Genomic DNA, 21858 nt, shown 5'->3' on the forward strand with positions numbered 1-21858 from the left:
AGACTGCTGCCCAAACAGCAGTGGCGATAATGACACCGTCTCAAAGCGTAAATCTCTGTCTCTGAAAAGATGTATATCATGTAGCCCTATGTGTGTTCAGATTTTATTGAGTTATGACTCTAAGAAGCAGTAGCTTACACAGTTTTGATGCAAATTGCATTTTATTTGTTAGTATATGATAAAACTAGAAGACCTAAGGAATCCATTGATACTGTACCAACTACTACAGTATCTCATGATAGCTTTTCAGGAAGGGGATTAAAAAAAAATGCTCCAAAGTTAGGTTATATTTTGGCGAGAGAAAAACTGGCATGACCATTTTAACCCTCCTGTTCTGACCCATTTTCAAAAAGTTTCTATATCAGACATTTGGGTTTCCTTCAACCAAATAAAAAATAAATAAATAACGTGGATGGCTTCCTACAACGCTCGTCAAACGTTTCACTTAATTTGACAGCATTTGGAGGGAAAAAAATTATTGAAAGAACGTTGAAAAAAAGTGACAAAAATGTTAGAAAAAGCTTCAAAAACATAGGAAATGTCTTTGCGTAAACATACACGCCAATTTCCCTAAAGCCAAGTGGGATGTTATCTGTACGCATTATGAGCTATCCGCGTGTATGTCTACCCTCTATACAGCGGACGGCAGTCTGCAACGTCACAGCGTAAACATACACGCCACATGGCACTTTCTAAAGCCACGTGGCGTGTTATCGCGACGCTACGTTCGGGTTTAGGAAAAGAAGAAACGTGGAAACGTCACACGCTGGACACGCAATCGCAAGTTAATGTAAGTCAGTGGAGGCCAAACGCCAAACACTTCATGATATCAGTGATGAACGGTGACAAAAACATTGGTGGAAAAGCAACAAAAGTGTTGAAAAAGACGACAAAAACTTTGAAAAAAAACTTAGAATTTTTAATTTCGACCCAGATAAACAAAAAGTTGCATCGGCAGGAAGACAACACAAGGGTTAAAAGTCTGTAGAGCTGCACTTGTGAGTTGCTGTAGTGCACGTGTCAAACTCGAGGTCCGTGGACCACATCCGGCCCCGCATATCAATTAGGTTCACAATAAATTTTGGCCCACCTAGTTTTTGTCGCTTTTTCCGTCACTTTTTCCAGCGTTTTTTTTTTTACGCTTTCGTGACCTTTTTTGGCACTTTTTTCACTGTTTTTGCCGCTTTTACCAACGTTTTTTTCTATGTTGGCTAAAGAACTTTTAAAAAAACTTTTGTTTTGACAAGACTGTAAGTGGGAAGACTTAATAACACATGCTATAATACGGTTAAAGATGTTTAACTTTTCTCTTAAATAAAAGATTGTCAATAAACTATACATCTGGCCCTTGATGTGATTTATTTTTTCCATTGTGGCCAACAGTAAAGTTTGACACCCCTGCTGTAGTGTGTTCATGTTTGAAAAGAGTACATTCATGTAACTGCTTTAGGGTCAATTCCTAATGTATACATTTATACTTTTAATAATGCACCAGGTTAGAGGGATCTCTTTCATATCTAGGCAAGATCGCTTTTGCAACTGAAATGTCCCAAATCAAAACTGAATTGGAAATCAAACCGGGACCTTTTTGAATCAGAATCGTATCGATTTGGAAAATCAGTGGTGAAACCCAGCCCTACATGGAACCGTTACATGAAACATAAGCTCTGGAAATTAGTTTTAATGGCTGTTGAGTTGTGCCTTGTTTAGCAGCGTGTGTTAATATTATGGAGGTTTCCTGGTTGATTCTCCCACGCTGTTTAAGTCACTCTCACACACACACACACACACACACACACACACACACGCAAATAAATGCTACAAAGCAATGCCATACTTGGTTCAGAGATAAATATTTTTTTTTATTTTGGTGCCTGTCACAAATCGACAATTCATTCTTGTCCCAGACAATTCACAAAGCTTCAGTGAGTGGAAAAACCTCCCAAAAGCGATGGTGAACTAAACACATGCGATGAAAAAATGAAAAAATTATCACCAAGATGAAGTTAATCAACATGCACTCCAATTGCAAAAGAGACATGCAAAGAGGTGCTTCAGTGGCAATTAAAAATAACATAAAACCTGCCTTTGAAATTACATAAAATATTTCCTGAAACATGTATAGTTGCAAACTGAAGGTCTGAATGAAATAAAAGTTTTTGGAATATCACACACACACACACACACAGTCCCATTTGTGTATTTATACTGATGTGGCCTGTGACTCATATTTGGCGGCATATTCGGCGACAAACTCAATCATGAAGCATTCGCATTGGGTTGTTGCCATGGCAGCGCTCTTGTGCTTCAGCTTTTGCCTCCTGCCGCAGAGGCAGAGCTGCACACCATTGACTTCCTCAGCTCGATTTTCATCGACTGGCTCTCTGCCCGCGACTCTAACCTCGTCACCGTCGATACGCCCAGGAGCGCCTTGCTGCTCGGTTTCATACCTTTTGACAGTGGGATCCGCGTGGCCGCACTCCGAGCTGGCTGCACATCCGAACTGGGCTGGAAAAGAAACAACAGAGCAACATTAGGAAATGATTTGGATCATAGTTGTTAATCAGTCCCTCCAGGATTTTGCGGCTTTGTTTTTTAGATTGTTGCGGCCCAAAATGCCCGATTTTGTGGAAGCTTTTGTAAAAAATTGCGATAAAAGTTGCGATGTCTTTTATATTTTTGTTGCAATGAAGTTGCGAGAGACCGAGAAAGATGTAAAAAAATTAAAAAAAATAAATAAAGGAAACTGAGTTTTCCTAGTGACCTTACCAAAAAGGCTCAGGATGCTGATGTTGATACAATATGAAAAGGGCTGGTGGATTTAAAACTAAAACTCTGAATCAAATTTAAACATATGTGTTAGTGGCTTGTTGATCTTTACATTGTTAGTTCATTTCCTATCCTATCGTCCTAACTCCGGTTATTGGTCAAATTCACGGAAAAGTTGCGGGGGATGGTCAAAATTGCGAGTCGCACCAAATTCACGGTGATTGGTTGAATTTGCGTGAATTGTTGCGATCGCGACATCGCGAAATCTTGCAGGGACTGGTTAATAGTTCTTATGTATAAGTAACTGTGTCGTAGAAATGCTATCGCAGGGATTGCACAAGAAGGAAAGGTGAGCTTCCCATTGAGCATGTTTTTTTCCTGGATCACTACTACATACGGTATTACAATCCATCTCAGACATTTCTGTCACTGAGCGGCTCATTAAATTAGTTTGGGGAATAGGATGGTAGGCAATCTTCATAGCAGCTAATATGGTGGGAAAAACGATGCCAGACGCGTACAAAGCAACAAAAAAACATGATTTACACTTTCATTTAAGTTAATACTAACCACATAAAATCAAAGAAGCTGCAGGAGCCGGAGTTAAGCACCACCCAAGACGATTGTGATTGGTTTAAAGAAAGGCAAACAACCGGGGCGGCCTGTAGCTCACCCAGTAAGTGTTCGCCCCATGTAGGTTGAGTCCTTTGCTGTCCTTTGCTGCCCTTTGCTGCCCTTTGCTGCGTGTCATCCCCCATCTCTCTCCCCCTTTCTGGTCTATCCACTGTCAATAAAGGGAACAGCCCCAAAAAAATAATCTTAAAAAGAAATGCAAACAACGCAGAGCATTTCTTTTTCTCCTGTCCGAGAATGTATTGGTGATGCAGCCAGACTTTCCTTCACAGTGCTGTGGACATAGAGCTGGTAATGTGAGACTAGCTGTGATGAAAATTATCCTTTTCTCACTTTATAAGCTGCTAAAAGATTGCCCACCATCCACTGGGTTTCTGTCTAAGTGACTAAAATGTCCAAGTTATGCTTACTGGGTCTGTTTACACGAGTGTGTGGAAATGAATTAATTCACATCAGGTTGGGTAACAATATGATGGTTTTAAAGCTGCTTATCTGTCAATGTAAGTTCTTAAGGTGAAAAAAGTGAACCGTCAAAATAGGTCACTTCCTGCTCGTGTTTGGTTAAAAGGAGTGGATTTGGCAGTTGGGGAATTTGTCCCTTAGAAAGACCTTTTTAGAAAGGCCTCTCTCTCGCTCTGTGATGTGGGATTTAACGCATGTTAAATCATTCCAGTGTTAGTTCATAACCAGTGAGATCATATGTTCATAAACTCACTGTTTTATACCTGGAGAGAGTGCTATCTAGGGAGCACCCACCACCTGATTTCATATTGAAACATTTCAGAAGCAACTGCAACGTAAAAGATTAGACATCATTCAGAAGTCACAACGTATTTAGAAAGACAGAAAGAAAGATGGAGGACATGATGCTCTCCAAAGCTCTCACCACTGACTGTGTCGGCCTGGAGGATGCCGAGGTAATGGGTGTGATTGTTATGCTGCTTGTCATTTTGCTCTGAGTCATCTTTGCCATCGACGGTTGGCGTGGAGAGCGAAGCACCGTTCCCGTTGACATTTCCTTGCTGCTTTCTGAGCTCCTGAGCGTCAGAACTTGACCACTGCAGCCCTCGGAAGGTCTCTTAAACTGTGAACCCAAGTGGATGTGGATCTTGTTGTCCTCTGTTGTGATGATGTTGCTGTTGCCGTTGTATTTCCTGAAAGGCACTGGCCCAGGGGGCTTCTCTGGGGTCATCTTGATCACCGTGCGGCTTGGGGTAATGTTGTGAGGCTCCGATGAAGCGCACACTTCAGCCACAGGAGTGGTGCTGACCGTGATAATGGACACCGGCGACTGATGTTTGTCCGAGCTGCAGCCGTTGGTTTTGTCCGGACTCTTGGCCCTGGAGATGGTGGTTATCGTGACCGGGGATTTGGCGCGATCGAGACTTCCCAACAGATCGTTTTTGCTCTTTGAGGCCACGGTTGTGGGCTTAGGGACGATCGTGATGCGAGGCTTCTGAAGGCCGAGGGTCGGGATGATGGTGGTGCTGGAGAAGAAATCCTCGGCTCTGGGGCTGGTGATCTCCAAGGTAGCGGTGCTGTTCTCGTGATCTGGGGTCACGCGGATGTGCAGAGGCTGGCCTGGTTTGGTCATCTCCGGTGGATGAAGCAAGGATGCACAATCTGTCTTGTCAGAAGTGGTCTGAGTGAGTGTGATGGCCTCCTTCTTTTTCATCCAGGGTATCCATGATTTTCTGGCCCCGAGTTCCGCTGAAGCTGGAGGGTATCGCTCAAGAACTGTCGGTTTTTTAAGACCCTGTTGTCTTAAGTTGCTCATTAAGTGGTTTTCCTCGAGGACTGATTTCCGGATGAAGCCGGCCGCCGTGTCGTCCTCAGCAACCTCACTCGCCATCACATCTGTCTGCACTGCGGTGGAGGTAACCGGGACATTAACCATCCTCTTACCGTTCAAACTGGGCCTCAAAGCGCAACTGTAGCGCTTTGTGGCTTGCAGCTCCTTAGTAAGGTTGGCAAAGTCATGGCTCATGCTCATCTTCTTCTCTTCCTCCTCCATAAACCTCTGCTGGAGGACAGAATAATCCACCTGCAACTGGGAGAGCTGGTCCTCCTTGTTCATGAGTTCATGGATTTTCTCCTTCAGGGCCTGGACGTCCGCCTGCAGCTCTCTGGTTTTAGCCTCCTCCATCTTGCAGCGAATTCTGAGCTCAGCCTCTGGACTCGTGACCTCGCCTTTCTCTATGGCTTTGTTTCTGGCGATCTGACTTTTCATTTCTTCCAGCTGCTTAGAAAGGGTATTCGCTTTGTCTTGCTCTTTTCTGAATTTCTTCTCCAATAAATCATACTCATCTTCTGTTTTCATTAAATCTCCTTCTACTACCTCAAGTTGTTTGAGCCTGCTTTTAAGTCTTTCAATTTCTAGCGTGAGCTCTTTTACTTTGTTGTCTTCTTCTGGATTTCGGTTGTCCATGTTGGACCACTTTCTCTGTGTTTCCCTCTCTGTCTCCTCAAGTCCGTCCATTCTTATTTCCATACCACCTAGCTTGGTATTTAGTTCCCTACACTTTCCCTCTTCACTTGCAAGTTTAGTTTTCAACTCGTCTTTCTCTTTGATGAGGGTTGTCATTTTGATCTCCATTTCTGATTTGAATTTGAGAAGTTTTTTGCTCTCCTCAATCAACTTCTCCGTGACTTCTGTTACCTTGCCCTGCTCTGCTTTGAACATCTTACTTAAATCATCACTTTTCTGTTCTTCCTGTCTAAGTCGCTCCGTCATGTTCTTCCTATCATCTACCAGAATAACTGTAAAGGACTTCAACTTCATAAGATCGTCTTTGAGGGCCATTTCTGCCTTTTCGAACTTTAACTCAGAGCACTCTAGTTCTTTCAACCGAGTCTTCACCGTCTCCAGCTCACCACCCAGATCCTTCACAACGCGTTTCTCTTTTTCAAGGTTTGAATGAAGCTGAGAGCACTCTGTTTTGCTCCTACTGAAAGCCCCCTCCAGTTTCTCCAGTCCAACCATTCTCTTCTGCAGTTTGTCCACCTCCAGCCTCAGCTCCTTGCCGTGGTTCTCCTCACCCTGAAGCTTTTTCCTCAGCTCCCTGCACAGAGTCTCTGCTTTGATTATCTCCTCGTCCTTGCCCTCCATCTCTAGCACTCTCTTCCGCAAATTCTCCAGTTCGGTCATGATAGATGAATCCCCGCACTCCCCTTTGCTGATCTTCTCCCTCAGCTCCTGCAGGTCTTCCTCGGATTTTTGCAGCGCCTTGTTGCTCTCCTCCAGCTCTTCGATCTTGTGCGCCAGTCCGGCCAGCTTTAGCCTAAGCTGTCGGCTTTGGGACTCCTCGTCGGCCAGTTTGGCCGTCATCTCCTCGTGTTCCTGTGCAAACTTAGCCACCCTGTGCTCCAGCTCGGCCTCCAGCTTGAGGACCTTCTGGCCGTCCTCCTTGGTGTTGTCGGCGATCGCCGCCAAACGCTGCTCTTTCTCCTGCAGCTTCTGAGTGAGGTCCTGGAACTTCTGGCTCTGTTGGTCGATCTGCTCGATATGCAGCTGCCGCTCGTCTACCAACATCAGGGCAAAGGACTTGAGCTTGACCAGCTCCGCTCTGACTTTCTCCAGCCTCCTGCTGTGGTCCTTGTCCTTACGAGCCTGGTAGGCCTTCTCCTGCTCTAGCAGCCTTTTGAGTCTAAGAGACAACAGAGAGGGGAAAAGATGAAAAAGATAAACTTCAAAACCCTCTTCATTGTCTATAAACCCCTTCATGATCCCTCCCATATATCAACGTCTCACTTCATAGAGCACCACCAGATCCCTCAGATCGTGGAAAAAAAGGCTGGCTCCCCAGCTCTGGAACAGTGCTACGGGAATGACTCAAAACGTCTCTTAAGATATCTAGGGTAACAATTCATTCCCCTAACATAAAGTGTGCTAGTAAAGGGAAGCAACTCCACACAAGCGACCAGCTCCTTCTTCGTTTGTTGATGGTGTCTCGTTTTAAGTTTTTATTAGTGGTTGGTCGAAAAGAAATCAAAGCTGGCAATCAACAGCGTTTGGGCTTCAAGGCCACAGTCAAAGGTGCTCAAAAATCAAACATCTCTTCAGTGTCAAGAGCTATGCACAACCTCGCTGATTCTGCGATAAGAGTCTCTCATCAGCTTGTTGAGACTCAATCTTCTTTTTAACTCTGAGCCCCTGCGGTTTGTTGATTAAGCCCCGTCCACTAACAGCCAGCCAAAACAAAAGAAGGACTAAAGACTACTTAAAGGGCACACTGCTCACCCTAACAACAGCCTGCCGGTAGCCATTAGACAGGCTGAGTCTGTGGATGTTTTTAAGACGCGCCTTTAGACGCACTTTTATTCTCTGGCTTTTACAATAATTGTGTTTAACCTGTTTTTTTCTCCTGTATTTCCTGTCTTAACCTGTATTTCATGGTTTTAATTTGTGTTTCAACTGGTTTCTATTTCAATCTTCTCATATTTCCACCCCAGCTATCCACCTTTTTTTTTTTTTGTGAAGCACTTTGGTGCAAACTTGTTTGCTTTTCAAGTGATAATATCAAACAGATGACTGACTTAATTTGACATCAAAATGTTTAGAAGTACTCTTACAAACGTGAATAATTGGAGGCAGAAAATTAATCCTCATCAAGTATCGGATGGGGTGAAGATGGTGCACAGACCAGACTCAAGGCCTTTACACAATTAATTGACACAAAAATATGGAATGCTTGTCTGGCAATATTCAGGTAAACAGTTTTGCAGTCTAGGTCTTTTATTGTGAAAGGTAAGAACAGAAGGAGTGGATCTGGTATGTGCTGGTTGAAAGGAATAAAGTTTGTCATCTTGGACGGTTCCTGGTTCGGACTATGTACCTTTGTGTTGTTGTTTTTAGCAGTGTGAAGCTCAGAAAAACTGACACTCCTTCGAAAAAAGATCACCTCGCTTTATCGTGTTTAATATTCGCGGCCTGTGTGACAAAAACTATACTGTTTGAAAAATCCCCCTCTGGTATGTAAATGCCTTCAGACTGAGAGCATTGAGCACCTGATCCTGGATGGGAAGGCAGGCAAGCAGAACAAAAGGCAGCCGCAGGGAACAAGCGAGGGAACAAAAGAAAAAAAAAGAGGCCGATTAAGGCCTGTTCAGGTTCACTAAAGGGAGGAATTGGAACCACAGGTCAGGAACTCCACTACGTTATATGCAGGTGTCTTGATTAGGGAGCTTTAGTCATTCCTGCTGTGACTTACCCAAGTGATCACAGTCAACCTCCTCCTATTTTCACGTGAGGCGCGGGCCGTTGCCGCAAGAGCATCCAGTCAGTTTACCAAACCCCTCCTCCCCCCCAAATATTGTTTATGTCTCAGCTACAACACCACGGAAGATGAGAGATTAATCTTGGAGGTGGAAAAACATAAAACCACATCACAGATTTTTTTTTTTTTAAACACGTGATTGTCCTGTAAAGTACTCGCAGAGACAACATAATCTGTGAGTCGAGCAGGCAAGATACTCCATTTCTGAGAAGCTCCCGGCGTGGTATGGCGCGTGGCGGAGTACGGAACAAAACGCGCCTGGTAGAAAATGGCTGTTAGTCTGCTCCTGGGTCCATCCACAACTGAATCTTTACACTAACACTGGTGCGTTCCTTGGTCCAATTTTTGGTGCACCAACGTCACTAATCATAAGTGGTAAAATAACTCTGTAACGTGCAGGCTTGCTCCAAAACTGCAATATATAGCAGTATGTAGAGCCACTTGAAACAAAGTAGTTTGTGCAAAGTGTCATCCAACATCATCTTATGGCACAGGCTGTTCTCATGAACACATATACATATAGCTACGAAAAGTAATGCAATTCATACAGTATGTATTCCACGTATTTATTACCATATGCAGCACATTGACTGCCGGTTTATAGGAGCACAAATATTCGCATAGGGAGGATGTTGGAGTGGATGTTTGGGTCATAAACACAGGGCTTTCAAGCTGGGGAGTGGAGTTTGTGTCCTGGAAGAAGTTAAGGGAAAAACACAAGATATTTCCCCTGGAAATGGGTGTTTGTGTCCCAGGACTACTACTTAAGGGGACCAGTGTTTTAAAGGTGCCGTAGGTAGGATTGTGAAGATCCAGGATTTAGCCAAAATTTTTTAACATTGACAAATTCTCCGTCCCTCCCCCCTTTCTGCTAAATCCCAAACTATCTCCTAAGCCCCTTCTCCCACAAGGGAGAATGAGTGTGTGTGTGTGTGTGTGCCTGAGCAGTGATTGACACGCAGTTAGACACCCCCCCTGACCGTGATTGGTGCATCTGAATAGGGAGAGGTGGATTTTTGCAAATCTCACTACAGGCTGTAGGTGGAGCCAGAGGAGCTGGATTTCTTTTTTAAATGACCTGCTTCATGTAGTTCTACTGGAACATAGGGTCAGTTTCAGCAGATATGACAGAAAGTTAGTTTTATAAGGCTTACCTACCGCACCTTTAAACCAAACCTGATCTTTTTTCTAATCTTAACTAGTGGTTTTGGTGTCTAAACTTAACTGCGACATGATGGTCACCTTTTGTCAGGTAAACCCAACTGCAACGGCCACTAAACTTGTCATGTGACCGGGCCGGTGGTCGCTGTAATTTCCTAGGATATCATACAAAACTGGTAATGAGAATGAGTTGTATGGCAAGTGTTTATACCTGTGTTTTTCTGCACTTCAATGCAGCTTAAAACGCTTCTACAGTATGCAATTGTGCCAGCTTTAAAGATCTGAAGACAGATAAGGGAGAAAAAAAAAATCCAGTTGACATGCATACGTTTAGATATCTTACTACTGTATCTGGATGTCTGAGAATCCTTATAGACGTGATGATTTCTATCTATGAAACTTGCATCCAGACCGGACCTCCGGGATAAAGCAGTAGTAAGAGGCACTGCAGAGCTGCCAACAAAGTTCAAGAGAATTCAGCGACCTGTTTGTAGATGTTTAACTAATCTCTGCGGGAGTCTGTGTGTGTGTGTGTCTGAGAGAGAGAGAGAGAGAGAGAGAGAGAGAGAGAGAGAGAGAGAGAGAGAGAGAGAGAGAGAGTCTGCTGCAGTTTCCCTTTAATATGGGTCACCCACAGTCAAATCGGAGACTCGCATACATCAACAGGTTTCAGCACAACAAGTGTTATTCAAGTTTAAATCAAAAAACATGTTTCCCAACAGTCGCCAGACCTTCACAGTCTGCTCCTACTGTGTCATACCCCCCCCCCCCCACCCCGCTGCCCCCGTGAAACTTTGTTCAACTTACCAACAAGTTGGGATGATGCAAAGCAGGTTGGTCCATATCTGAGGAAGGTTTTTAAGCTGAGCAGAAGCCAGACTGCTGCTGCTGCTGCTGCTGCTGAGTCTATAACGGGGCCAGAGAGGGTGAAGGAAGGAGGGGGGGCCGCTCCGTGGGGAATTAAAGCCATCACATTCCAAACATGTCATTGGTGGACAATGAAAAAAGTTGGATGTTTTGCTAAACAGCAGCACTTCACTGGCTGGTGATGTCATCCACCTCTCCATATATGGCCACAGAGGCCCTGCCCTTGTTTGGACACTGAAGAGGAGGAGGGGTTAAGAAAGCTCTTCCCCGGGAGGGGGGGTGTGGCCCTAAATGTTTTCTCAAAAGCCTTGAAATCTTTTAGGATTTTAAAATAACTTCAACTTTGTGTCATTTCCCCTCAGTCTCTCGGACTGAACCGACCAATCAAAAGGAGCAAAAAAATTCAATTCCTTCTTCAGCGTAATGTAGCAAAAATAAATTTCAAGATTAGAAACGCTGTTTAAGCCAGGCATTAACCCTACCTATGTTAAGTAACTTTAAAATAGTAACATCAATTTTTGCTTCTCTTTAGGTGACAGCAGTGGAAATGATTCATCCTCAACATCTGTTGTGTTCTGGTTTCAGAATGACATACACTTAGACAGAACAGGAAGGGCTGTCAAACTCAATTTCACTTATGGCCACACATGGAAAATGACAATCACATCAAGGGCCAGACCTGTATAATTTATTGACATGCTTTTATTTAATCAAAAACGCAAATATCTTTGACTGTGTTAATGCATGTCCCATATAGCCTTCTTGCTTACAGTTTGGTCCACATAAAGCCCTTAAAAAGTTCCTCAGCTATCATAGAGTTTAGCAAATCAAGCAAAACAATTGATTATATTTTTAAAAGTAGACTACCACACAATGAAAATGAATATGAAAACTCTCAGCTTCTGGGGGAATTTCTGAGTCTCGAAGTCGGCAAATCTGCCAAATTCTGCTTTAAGTGTCGCGTAATTGCAGTTTGAAAAACAGTTTTTGGTGTGGTGCACAACTAGGCGGGCCAAAATCTATCGTGAACTTCAATTAAGATGCGGGGTGCATGATTTTTTTCCTTGGCAACTATAATGTTTATCCAAAGTGATTTGAAGTGAACATATTTTTCATTCTAGTATCTCAAATGGCTTAAAAAATAGTGCAAAAAGCTGCCGTCAATGGAGCAGATGGGTGGTCCAGACCACGTTATTATGGATCCCACGCAACTTCTAGGCAAGTCCCACCCTACGAAGCATCCCGATTGGTATTGGCATTGGCATTGGCCTGGACTGGTTAAGGTTAGGATAATCGACTGGTCAGGGGATAGGACCTGAACAAATCGGGTTCCGTTACCTTGCGTAAGCATGGACGCCTGGCCAATAGTAGCATGTGAATGCTACTGAAGGGCGGGTCTTGCAAAGAAGTTGTGTGGGTTCCACAATAACGCCCCCGGACCCCGCATCTGAGCCCCGAACGTCTGGCTCCGCCCCTGCTCGTCCTCTTCTTCTTTCTCCCCTGTTTTGTTCTCTGTTCTCTGGGGAGGATGGACAGCTGGGCAGCAGGTATGACATAACACAGGAAGCCACATTTAAGTTCAAACATTTTTGTCCTTTTTAAAAAACGTTGCTCTAGTTTTGACCTTTTTGTCAGCTGTCCATCTTGCAGCCAGCAGTGTTTCCATAGAAACAAGGCCACAATGCAAGGCGAGAGTTTTTGTTTTGGAGCAGACAATGCCAGACGTGCGCAGCCTTTCTCATTATAATCCCCCCGTATCGTGCAAAAGGGAAAAGGACGTGGACATAAATTCTCCATAGTGGCTGAATTGTATGTGTGAGATCATCGCTTCAGACAGCAGAGGAGGCGTGCGGTTTGCATTGGAGAGGCTCCTAAATGAGCCAAATATGAGCGGTGCAAAGAGCTTACAGATGCAGAGGCTTTCTCTCGCTGCTCATGTTCTACAGAAATACCACCAGGGTGCAAGAGAATTTTGACATTAAGTGCCTGTGTGTTGTGGCTTAGATGCTTGCACTTTTGTCGGCGGCCTGTAATTTAAACTCTTACTGGATAAAAGCCTCAAAGATATCTCCCATTAATTTCCAGTGACAAGGCTTGTGGTTTTGAAAATTCATGGATAAATCAAATGACAACATGTCGATGCCATTTGTTGTAGAAGTTAAAGGAGAAACTGCACCAAATAATTGAACTTCTGCAGTTAATTTGAACTTTCTTTTTTATTTTGTTTATTGCAGCCTGTTCTCATGAACCATTCATTCAAAAAGCTACGAAAAGTTGAGCACTGTAATTCGTAAGCATTCACAAAGCTCTGTAGCGGCCTAAACAACTAGCAACTGCCGCTCGGCATCATGGAGCTCGTATCTAGCCGGCGTCACATGACCAGTCAACGGTTTCCTGACACGCGGGACAAGAATGGGACACGAACCCCGGTCTCCTGGGTGAAAGTCCTGTGTTGTTTGACCCATCCACAGCCTCAACCTGCCTCCTCATGAAGATTTTCGGTCTTTCATACTACTCTCTGCCGTTGTCGCTCTTAATATTATGTCATCTTACAGCGCCGCGGTAGAGCTGCTGCTCTGCCCGGTGCGTTCCATACAGACGCTAAAGGATCATTTTGGCATCGGTTTCAAACGCTTGAGAGCCACTGACCAGTTATTTTAAACGGGACACAAACCCCGGTCTCCTGAGTGAACGTCCTTTGTTTTCGGAGGAGTACAGTATCGAGATTACCCAACACCTGAATTCAATTTAAAGTGCTCATATTATGCTCATTTTCAGGTTCATAATTGTATTTAGACGTTATATCAGAATAGGTTTACATGGCTTAATTTTCCAAAAACATCATATTTTTGTTGTACTGCACATTGCTGCAGCTCCTCTTTTCACCCTGTGTATTGAGCTCTCTGTTTTAGCTACAGAGTGAGAGATCTCACTTCTGTTCCATCTTTGTTGGGAGTCGCACATGCTCAGTACCTAGGTAAGGACTACTAGCCAGTCAGAAGCAGAGTATGAGGGCGTGCCATGCTAGCAGCTAGGTGAGCATTATAACGTGTGTTCCAAAGTGACCACGTTGGTCTCTGAAGTAAAGGCTGGACTACAATAGAGCTGTTTGGAGCAGTTGGTGAACAGTGTTTTCTGTTGGAGATGGTAAGTCCCTTTGGGGGGGGACTTTGGGCTTTTTCACTTTGTAAATATATAACATGCACAAAAAAGATATAAAACACAATAAAGGAAAGGGAAAAAGCCAGTTACCATAATGTCTCAGTTCACATTCCTCTGTGATTTAGATATTTTAAAGAGCCTTAACTTTTAAACTTAGTTCGCTCCTTTCTTACTCTCAGTACGCAGAGTATCTGTCATCATAACCTCGTCGGGAGATGATGGCTCTGCAGAAAGCCTCTCTCTGTTCCGGCCTATTCATAGCATCAGTCAGTGCTGACAGCAGCCTGTCAGAGAGGGAAAAGAGAGCCAAACACTCATAAAACTGAGCCCACAGCCGACACATCCGACCCCGAGATGCTGATCTGCAGCTAATTATAGCCTATAGTAATTACCATCCTTATTAACATTCAGAACAGCACATTTATTGTTGACTTGGGATAAAAAATGGTATTTATTTTCGGTCTGCATTTTAACATAAATCAGAGTTGTCCACCGCTGGGAAATTACAGAGAATACAACCTACATTTTTCTGAAGGCAGACATGGTTTACTGGGTAAAATTGTAACTTCTCAAACCACACGACGAGACTGGGATCAGGGGCCTCCGATTGGCACAAAGAAGTCACCGTCTCGTAAGCAAAAGAAGAAAAACAAATGTCCATATTCCTGAAAAAGTAACAATGCTTTTACTGGTTAGTTTTTAAAAGAGCAAAGACAAATATTTACGCATATAACTTTGACTTTTCCTCATTTAAAAGCTGAGTGCAGCATTGGCGGAGTTAAATACTGATTGTACTTCTTGTAGCAGGTGACAAACCATTCTTGTGCAGTTCTATTAGCCCGTAACAGTTTGTTATGCATACAGAGCGTCTAGTCGGCCAGCATGATCTTTGGTGGGAATGACATCACCCGGGATCCTTTCATTCTTGATATCACCTGCAGTGAATCTGCACGCTGACTGCAGCCAACAGGAATGTGTTATCAGACCGAGCGGAGAAAAGAGCATTGAAGCCAGGAGGAGCTGCATGTGGACAGTTAGAAATTAAAAGTAAATTGACCATAAAGTGTAATCAACACATCTTAAAATTGAAATTTCTTTTCTTTTCTTTTTTAGCAATGTTTTTTTTTTTATAAATTTTTCATTGCAATTACTATATATATATATATATATATATATATATATATATATATATATATATAATATATATAATAGCTTTAGTGCGTAACTTTTTGATATTAATGAACGTCCGTGACATTCAAGCCGTTGCCAAATGAGTTGCTACAAAGCTAATTAAGACTCTCAGCTCCACACAACTCTCTCTGGATCTCTCAGTAGGACTACGTTCAGAAGATTGTAGCGTCCGGCGACTTCTCCGCGCAGAAACTCAAGTGAAGATAATGACCTCTTCTGAAGAGTCCATCATGTTTTTTTTTTTAATCCTCCGTGTCCTCCTTGGCTTCCAAGAACCTGGGGGTAGGAGGGGTGGGTGGGGGTGGTTGGCGATCACGGAAGACTTGTAACAGTTGGAGGTGCCGACAGTTTAGTTTTCATTACTTAGAATTCCTCATGGGGGCGACAGAAACTACGCACTATAGCTTTAAGATTGTTTTTTGGGCATTTTGGCCTTTAATGGATAGGACAGTTGCAGACAGGAAAGTGGGGAGAGACAGGGGGAAGACATGCAGCAAAGGGCCACAGGTCAGATTCAAACCCTGGGCCGCTGCGGTACGGACTGAGCCTTGGTACATGGGGGGCACGCTCTACCAGGTGAGATACCAGGGCGCCCCTGTAATTACAATTTTCAACATTTTCAATCCCCCCGTCCCAACCCACAACAAAATTTCTCTCTCAACCTCTGCCGTACTACAACAATCAAATAAACAAAGTATATGACAGTATCACAGTAGCAGCTCAGCTATGTCTTCTTCTTTTACAATATCGGTCAAATGGCCTCCAGATATTCTCATACACCCCCGGTCTGCCTCTCAATATACTGTATATGTCATTCTCTCCATGGACATACATTGTGCCATATTCTTGAGCCAAGCACCAATTGTAGGTGCCTCCATTTTCTTCCAGATGAGAGCTACAGTCCTTTTTGCCTGTAGTATAGCAAAATCAATAAATCAATATCGATGTGGCCACAAAGAGACCCAAAGTTACTACAGAGATGCAAAACGATGGCTCTAAATGAGTGAAAATATACACAAAATGACCAAAAACACACACACACACACACACCGACTACAAACGACCCCAAAAAACTATAAAGAGACACAAAAATGACCATGAAGAGATGCTAAGCAATCACATAGTAAAATGAAATAACTCAAAATAGATGCAAAACAATCACAAAGATGTAAAATACCCAGAAAATGACGAAAGATAGATGCAAAACGACTAGGGGGACGCAAAATACTTTTTGAGACTCTTTGAGTTTTGGCGTCTTGTTAGACAGGGTGAGGGGCCTCTTACAGGAGGGCCCATTGTCTCATAATCCGTTAATGCACTGGACAACACGCACATTAAGTAGTATGCTATTGCAAAAAATGCAATAGGCAACAGAAGGTTTCTGTAGACTTTAAGAGAACAATGCACACTCCTCTGCTCAAAGTTTCACAAGGAATTTCTAATTTTTCTACAAACAAACCTCAAAACTGAAATAAAAACCAACACCAGAATGATGTGAAAGATGCTTCAAGCAGCTTTAAGGGTGGCAGTCAGTCAGTCCAGGCTGTGCTTTGTGTATTTGATGCTCTGATAAGACACGACTCATCACTTTTCTTATCAAAACCATCATCCAAAATCTTATCTAGTGAACGGACAAATGCAAACATGCATCTGCAGAATGTGCAGTCAATTTTGGACATGCATTTTTTCCAACAACATGGTCCAAGAATCTGACTCTGAAGGATCGTACTGCTGTGTGTTTTTCAGCGCAGAAACGTGTGATCACAGCAGCTTTGTCCGAACTTGCCTCAGACAGACAGGCAGATGCATCCAAGGTACTAAAAGTCACTCAGATTGACATCTGGATTCCATATCTGTTCTCGAAGCATCATGCTGGCATCTTTATCACGTGTCGCTCTCTCTGTGCTGTGGTCAGAAAACATCCATAAACCTGCAGCTTGTTTCTTTGGTAACTTAAGATCCAGACGTCCGATGAAAATCATTCATCAATGCACAACATATAGAACATAGGTTTGAGTTGTTTTCATTTCAAAATCATTTTATCATCATTTCAATGCAAAAAAATCTACATATTATACCTTCAAAAGGAAACCTGCATGGCTATAAAAACGTACAACATTTAAGACATAAGGGGTCTTAGTGCGTCCCATCAAGGAAGGAAAGATGCGAGAAAATCATGCAAGGAGAGAGGAAACGAGGAAACGTGTTTTTAGAGAGATGAGATGTCCTTTTCTCTGAAGCGTCACATGAATTTGCCAGCTGTACGGGTGGAATGGCTTTCAGCTGCAAGGCTTCCAGTAAGGCTGCTCTCTGTATCCTCGCTCATAGCTCCTCCGAGATCCCTCCTCGCTCATAGCTCCTCGGGACAGGAATAAGAGCTTTGAGACGGCCTTCACGATGAGGGCCAGAGCGACTTTCGGTTCAAGCGAGGAGCGAGGAGATATCAAAAAAAGACACTTGGGATTTAGCCTTTGTGGGAAGTTCCCTTTACTTCCCAGAACAGGGAGCAGAGAGTACTTTTTATGTGTGCTGTGGAACAGAACACCGCTTCATTTCCGAAAAATAAGAAGGCAAACGAATAATGGTGGCCTTGTTCTTTTACATTTGAGAACTTTGGCTTCTTTTGTCGGGTAGAATCAGGTAGTATGTACAGGTAAGTATGTTGTTTTTTTTTAAGCTACCATCTAAAAGTTTCAGATGATAGGCTATCCAGCCTAAATCCTGAATATGATCCAACCATATAAACGCACCTCTAACACACACACACACACACACACACACACACACACTGGGCCCTCACCTCTCCCTCTCCTGCTCCAGCAGGTTGGTGAAGTCGTCGCTCTTGTTCATGAAGTCTGAGTGTTTGCGTTTCTCGTTGTCCAGCTCCATGACGGTGCGCCGGTGACATTTCTCTGCCAGCAGCAGCTGCTCCAACATGCGTTTGTACGTCTCCTTCTGTTTGTCCTCCAGACGGTCCAACTGACGGAGAAACACGTCAACACTCATTATTAACAACAACTCAGAGCCTGACACCACATCTGCTCGGCCGGCCGGCACAATATCCCCAACCATTAGCTACGGTTATGGTGATGTTGTGTGTGTGCGGGATAACAATGAGCAGAGAGACTCTTTCCACACAATTACCAGCTTTATTCACGCCAACTGCATTTGCAATTGTTCGGCCTTTTGAAGACACCCTGCAGACCTCAACGAGCATGGAAAATTACATTTTCAAAAAGGAACCACTGCTATTCAACACACAAAAGAACGTGATTTAAAGTAAAGTGCAAGTACTTCAAATCTGTACTGAAATACAGTACTGTCAGCAAAATAAAGACACACTTTATTTTTTATTTTAAAACTGTTAATGTATATGATCAGTTTCTGACTTTCTGGAGTTTTAACCGAGAGAACGGGGTTTGACTCCTATTTGAAAATAAAAGATTTTACTTAAAGGTGCCCTGCCACACATATTTCATGACTTTGTGGTAATGTCGGAAGTTCTACCATGGACTCTGTAACATTTTTTGTGGAAAAAATGCCTTGGTTACCTTGTTTCAAGCCATTCTAGCGTGGTATAGAAAGCCTACAGGAAGAGTCGATTTTTACCAGTTCTCATAAATTTTCAACGAGCTAAGCTACTTGACTCTGATTGGCTAACAGCTAGCCAATGAGAGCCTGGCTGTCAGAATCCTTTACCCAGCGCAACTGGGCGAGCTAATGAATAGTAATGAGCTCAGGCAACATGATGTCAGACTGACCAGCTTTTGTGATTGGTCTGATTTCTCCTCTTATTTCTGTTTAGTGACTAGAGCTGACAGAGGAGGTAGCAGTTCATTTTCACATTAACCACATGACACAAACACATATGGACCTGACAGATTTAAAAAAATGCAAATGCAACGGTTTTGTGTGGCAGGGCACCTTTAAGGAATGTGCTTTACCTTCAGGAAGTGAAGTAATGTCCAATTCAAATATATATAGAGAGAGAGAACACCAAAATTAGTCAAGTTTCCTTCCAATTGTGGTGCAAATCTTATCTGAATTTACAAAGAATTGGCAAAAGGAAATGCAAACGAATGTAAGTTTCTATCCACTACTGTGTCGCTCTTCGGTTAAAACCTCAACGTGACTTTCCTGACTGAAGTGAAATATCTGGTCTCGCTATTTCCTCAAACGTAACAAACTAATCAGTAGGATTGGGCATCGAGAAACGGTTTCTACTAGGTATCGTTTCAAGAATTACGATTCCAATGGAATCGTTTATTTCATTGGAGTTGTTTGTAATTGTTTTGAAAAATTTGGTTTTGAATCCGATCAAAGATCCCAAACATTAAAGGTGCAGTAGGTAAGACTTATAAAACTAACTTTCTGTCATATTTGCTGAAACTGACCCTATGTTCCAGTAGAACTATATGAAGCAGGTCATTTAAAAAGCTGGCACCACTTACAGCCTGTAGTGCGATTTTCAAAAATACACCACTCCTTGTTCAGATGCACCAATCACGGCCAGTGGGGGGTGTCTAACTGCATGTCAGTCACTGCTCATGCACACACATTTATTCTCCCTTGTGGGGGGAGGGGCTTAGGAGACCGTTTTGGGCTTTAGCGGAAAGGGGGGAGGAACTGAGAAGTTGTGTATCTTCACAATCCTACCTACAGCACCTTTTAATATGCACAAGTTTTGTTTTTTATAGAGGCCCAAACCCTACTTATGAATGTATTACTATTGATGACCCATGTGGATACGAAGTGCATAACTCTCCTGCTGTCCATTGTTGTAAGTATGTTCTTGTCTCACCTCGGCCATGGGTTTCTCGTACACGTCGTCAGTGCGGTTGTTGTAGTGGGTGAGCAGTCCGTCTCTCTGCAGCGCCTGCAGGGGTTTGGTGGGGTAGGCCGAGCCGTACTGAGCCTCCAGAGTCTCTGGTCGGGTTCTGTCCGACTTCAGCAGGCCGATGATGTCCTCTCTGGCCTGGAGAGACACAACACAGTCTTTAAAGCTTTTTATCTTTAATGCTAGGGGTGGGGGAAAAAAAATCCAAGTATGGATCTGTTATTATATACATGTGTTGGTCAGTTTGTCTGCTTGACAATCCCATTTTATAGTGAGATGAACAAACAGACAAGATGATCTTTTTAGGTAAAACTGATGTTGACAAAGTTTCATTTGATCATTTGAAATTGGGAAAGATTTGAAGTTGGAAAAAAGCTTCACTAAACTACTTTTCTATCAAGTTTTTTAAAAGATGATTCACACATCTGAGGGAAACACTTTTATCTTCTAATTTATCTCTATCTAAGGGTTATTACAATTAAAGAACAGCATCAGCTAAAGGTGGCTTCAATTCTCAAATATAAGCATTTAAAAGGTTTACAGGATGCACATTAGCAGTATACCTTCATGTTGAAGCACTATAAACGCCCAGAGCTAAACAGGCGAGGTAAAAAGATGTACAGTTTGTGTTCCAGCCTTTATGTGCGGGCGTTTTAACAGCACACTGATGCTCAGACACGAGCTGAGTTACAATCATTGCTAACATCATCTGAATGTGATGCTGCGCCCACGTGCGTCCAAGATATTACCTCATCGACTCCTTTCACGCTGACGTCACACATGCACAAAGAGAAAGGCAGGTTTGCGCCAGGAGAGGGAGCCGTTTCCTTCACTCTGCTCTGCCTCTTCACATACAACAAGGACATGACACAGTCTCAAACCCTTATCTCCATATAAACACACCGGATCATCCCTGTTCTCTCTGTGCACAAAGGATGATCTGCTTTCACCTCCGAGGCTGAGGCAACAAAAGGATCATTTTACTCATAAAGACATTATTTTTGGGGGGCTCTAGGATTGCTTTTGTCTTCATTGTTCTTTCTGTGCTGTGGTCAGATAAATTAACCCCTAAACTACATCCTTAAACCTGCATCTTGTTTATCTGGTAACTTAAGATCCAGACGTCCGAAGATTCAAATCCTTGATCCGGTTGAAATAGAGAGTTAAACTCCACCAAGATCTCAAAAGTGTGTCGTAAAAATAAGGCTTAAAAATGGACAGCTTCTGGCAGACAGCCACTAAGAGAAGAGCTCCCCAAATTCTGTTATATGTTAGCATGTACGATGACAATAAAGGTTGTCTGTCTGTCTGTCTGTCTATCTACCTATCTACAATGCTGATGCATGCACAAAGATGACACGGACCGTTGAATAAAATGACAGATTTCTAGATTTTTAGACATTGTACTGTAATGCATAATCCATATTATACATTTAGGAGGAAATTTACAGGCTACAATATCGTTATCAATAAGGTGAGGTTTCCGCCGGATGTCCCTCATTTCGACCAGTTGTTCGTCACCTTCCTCTTTCTTTGTGCTGGCGTTCTAAACTCCGGTGGATTTATGAGGACTATGGTTAAAGGCATACTATGCAATTTCCATTTTTGTCAGTACTTGTATTTAACGTTACCTTTGCTGCTTTTTAGCGCTCATCAACGAGTGAAAGCCTGACCGAGTGGGACTCTTGTCCGGTTCCTCACATGGTCAGTTTCTCGTTTTCTTTTCCTTGACTCTTCCGGCTGCGCTTTCTTCGTTTTCTTCGTCGACTCTGCTATGATTCACGTCTGAAATGCATGCTAGTGTCTTCCATAGAGGCTGTTTCTTATATGTTGTTAATGTACAGTACGTGACAAGATATAAAAGGGGCGCCACTTCTCAAACCTGCATTGTGGCGTCCCCCCCCTGCTTTGCTATCGGGATGATTCGCCCTACTTTGAGTTTGTTTACCATCGAAATTACTT

At 43.1% G+C, this 21858-nt stretch overlaps 1 protein-coding gene across 3 annotated transcripts in view; it reads right to left on the reverse strand.

The window, feature by feature from the left end:
• Positions 1 to 1836: 1836 nt before the first annotated feature.
• filip1b (filamin A interacting protein 1b) overlaps positions 1837 to 21858 on the reverse strand; it is a 45845-nt gene continuing 25823 nt past the window's right edge. For all 3 annotated transcript variants that reach the window (XM_028604702.1, XM_028604703.1, XM_028604705.1), the window contains 4 exons: positions 19861 to 20034; positions 17860 to 18038; positions 4289 to 7049; positions 1837 to 2508 (listed from right to left, as the gene is read on the reverse strand). In XM_028604702.1, coding sequence (XP_028460503.1) covers positions 2308 to 2508; positions 4289 to 7049; positions 17860 to 18038; positions 19861 to 20034 — 3315 coding nt within the window. In that variant the 3' untranslated portion in view covers positions 1837 to 2307. The remainder of the gene's footprint in view (positions 2509 to 4288; positions 7050 to 17859; positions 18039 to 19860; positions 20035 to 21858) is intronic.

This window comes from Perca flavescens, chromosome 18 (assembly GCF_004354835.1).
Source record: "Perca flavescens isolate YP-PL-M2 chromosome 18, PFLA_1.0, whole genome shotgun sequence".
Taxonomy (NCBI): Eukaryota; Metazoa; Chordata; class Actinopteri; order Perciformes; family Percidae; genus Perca; species Perca flavescens.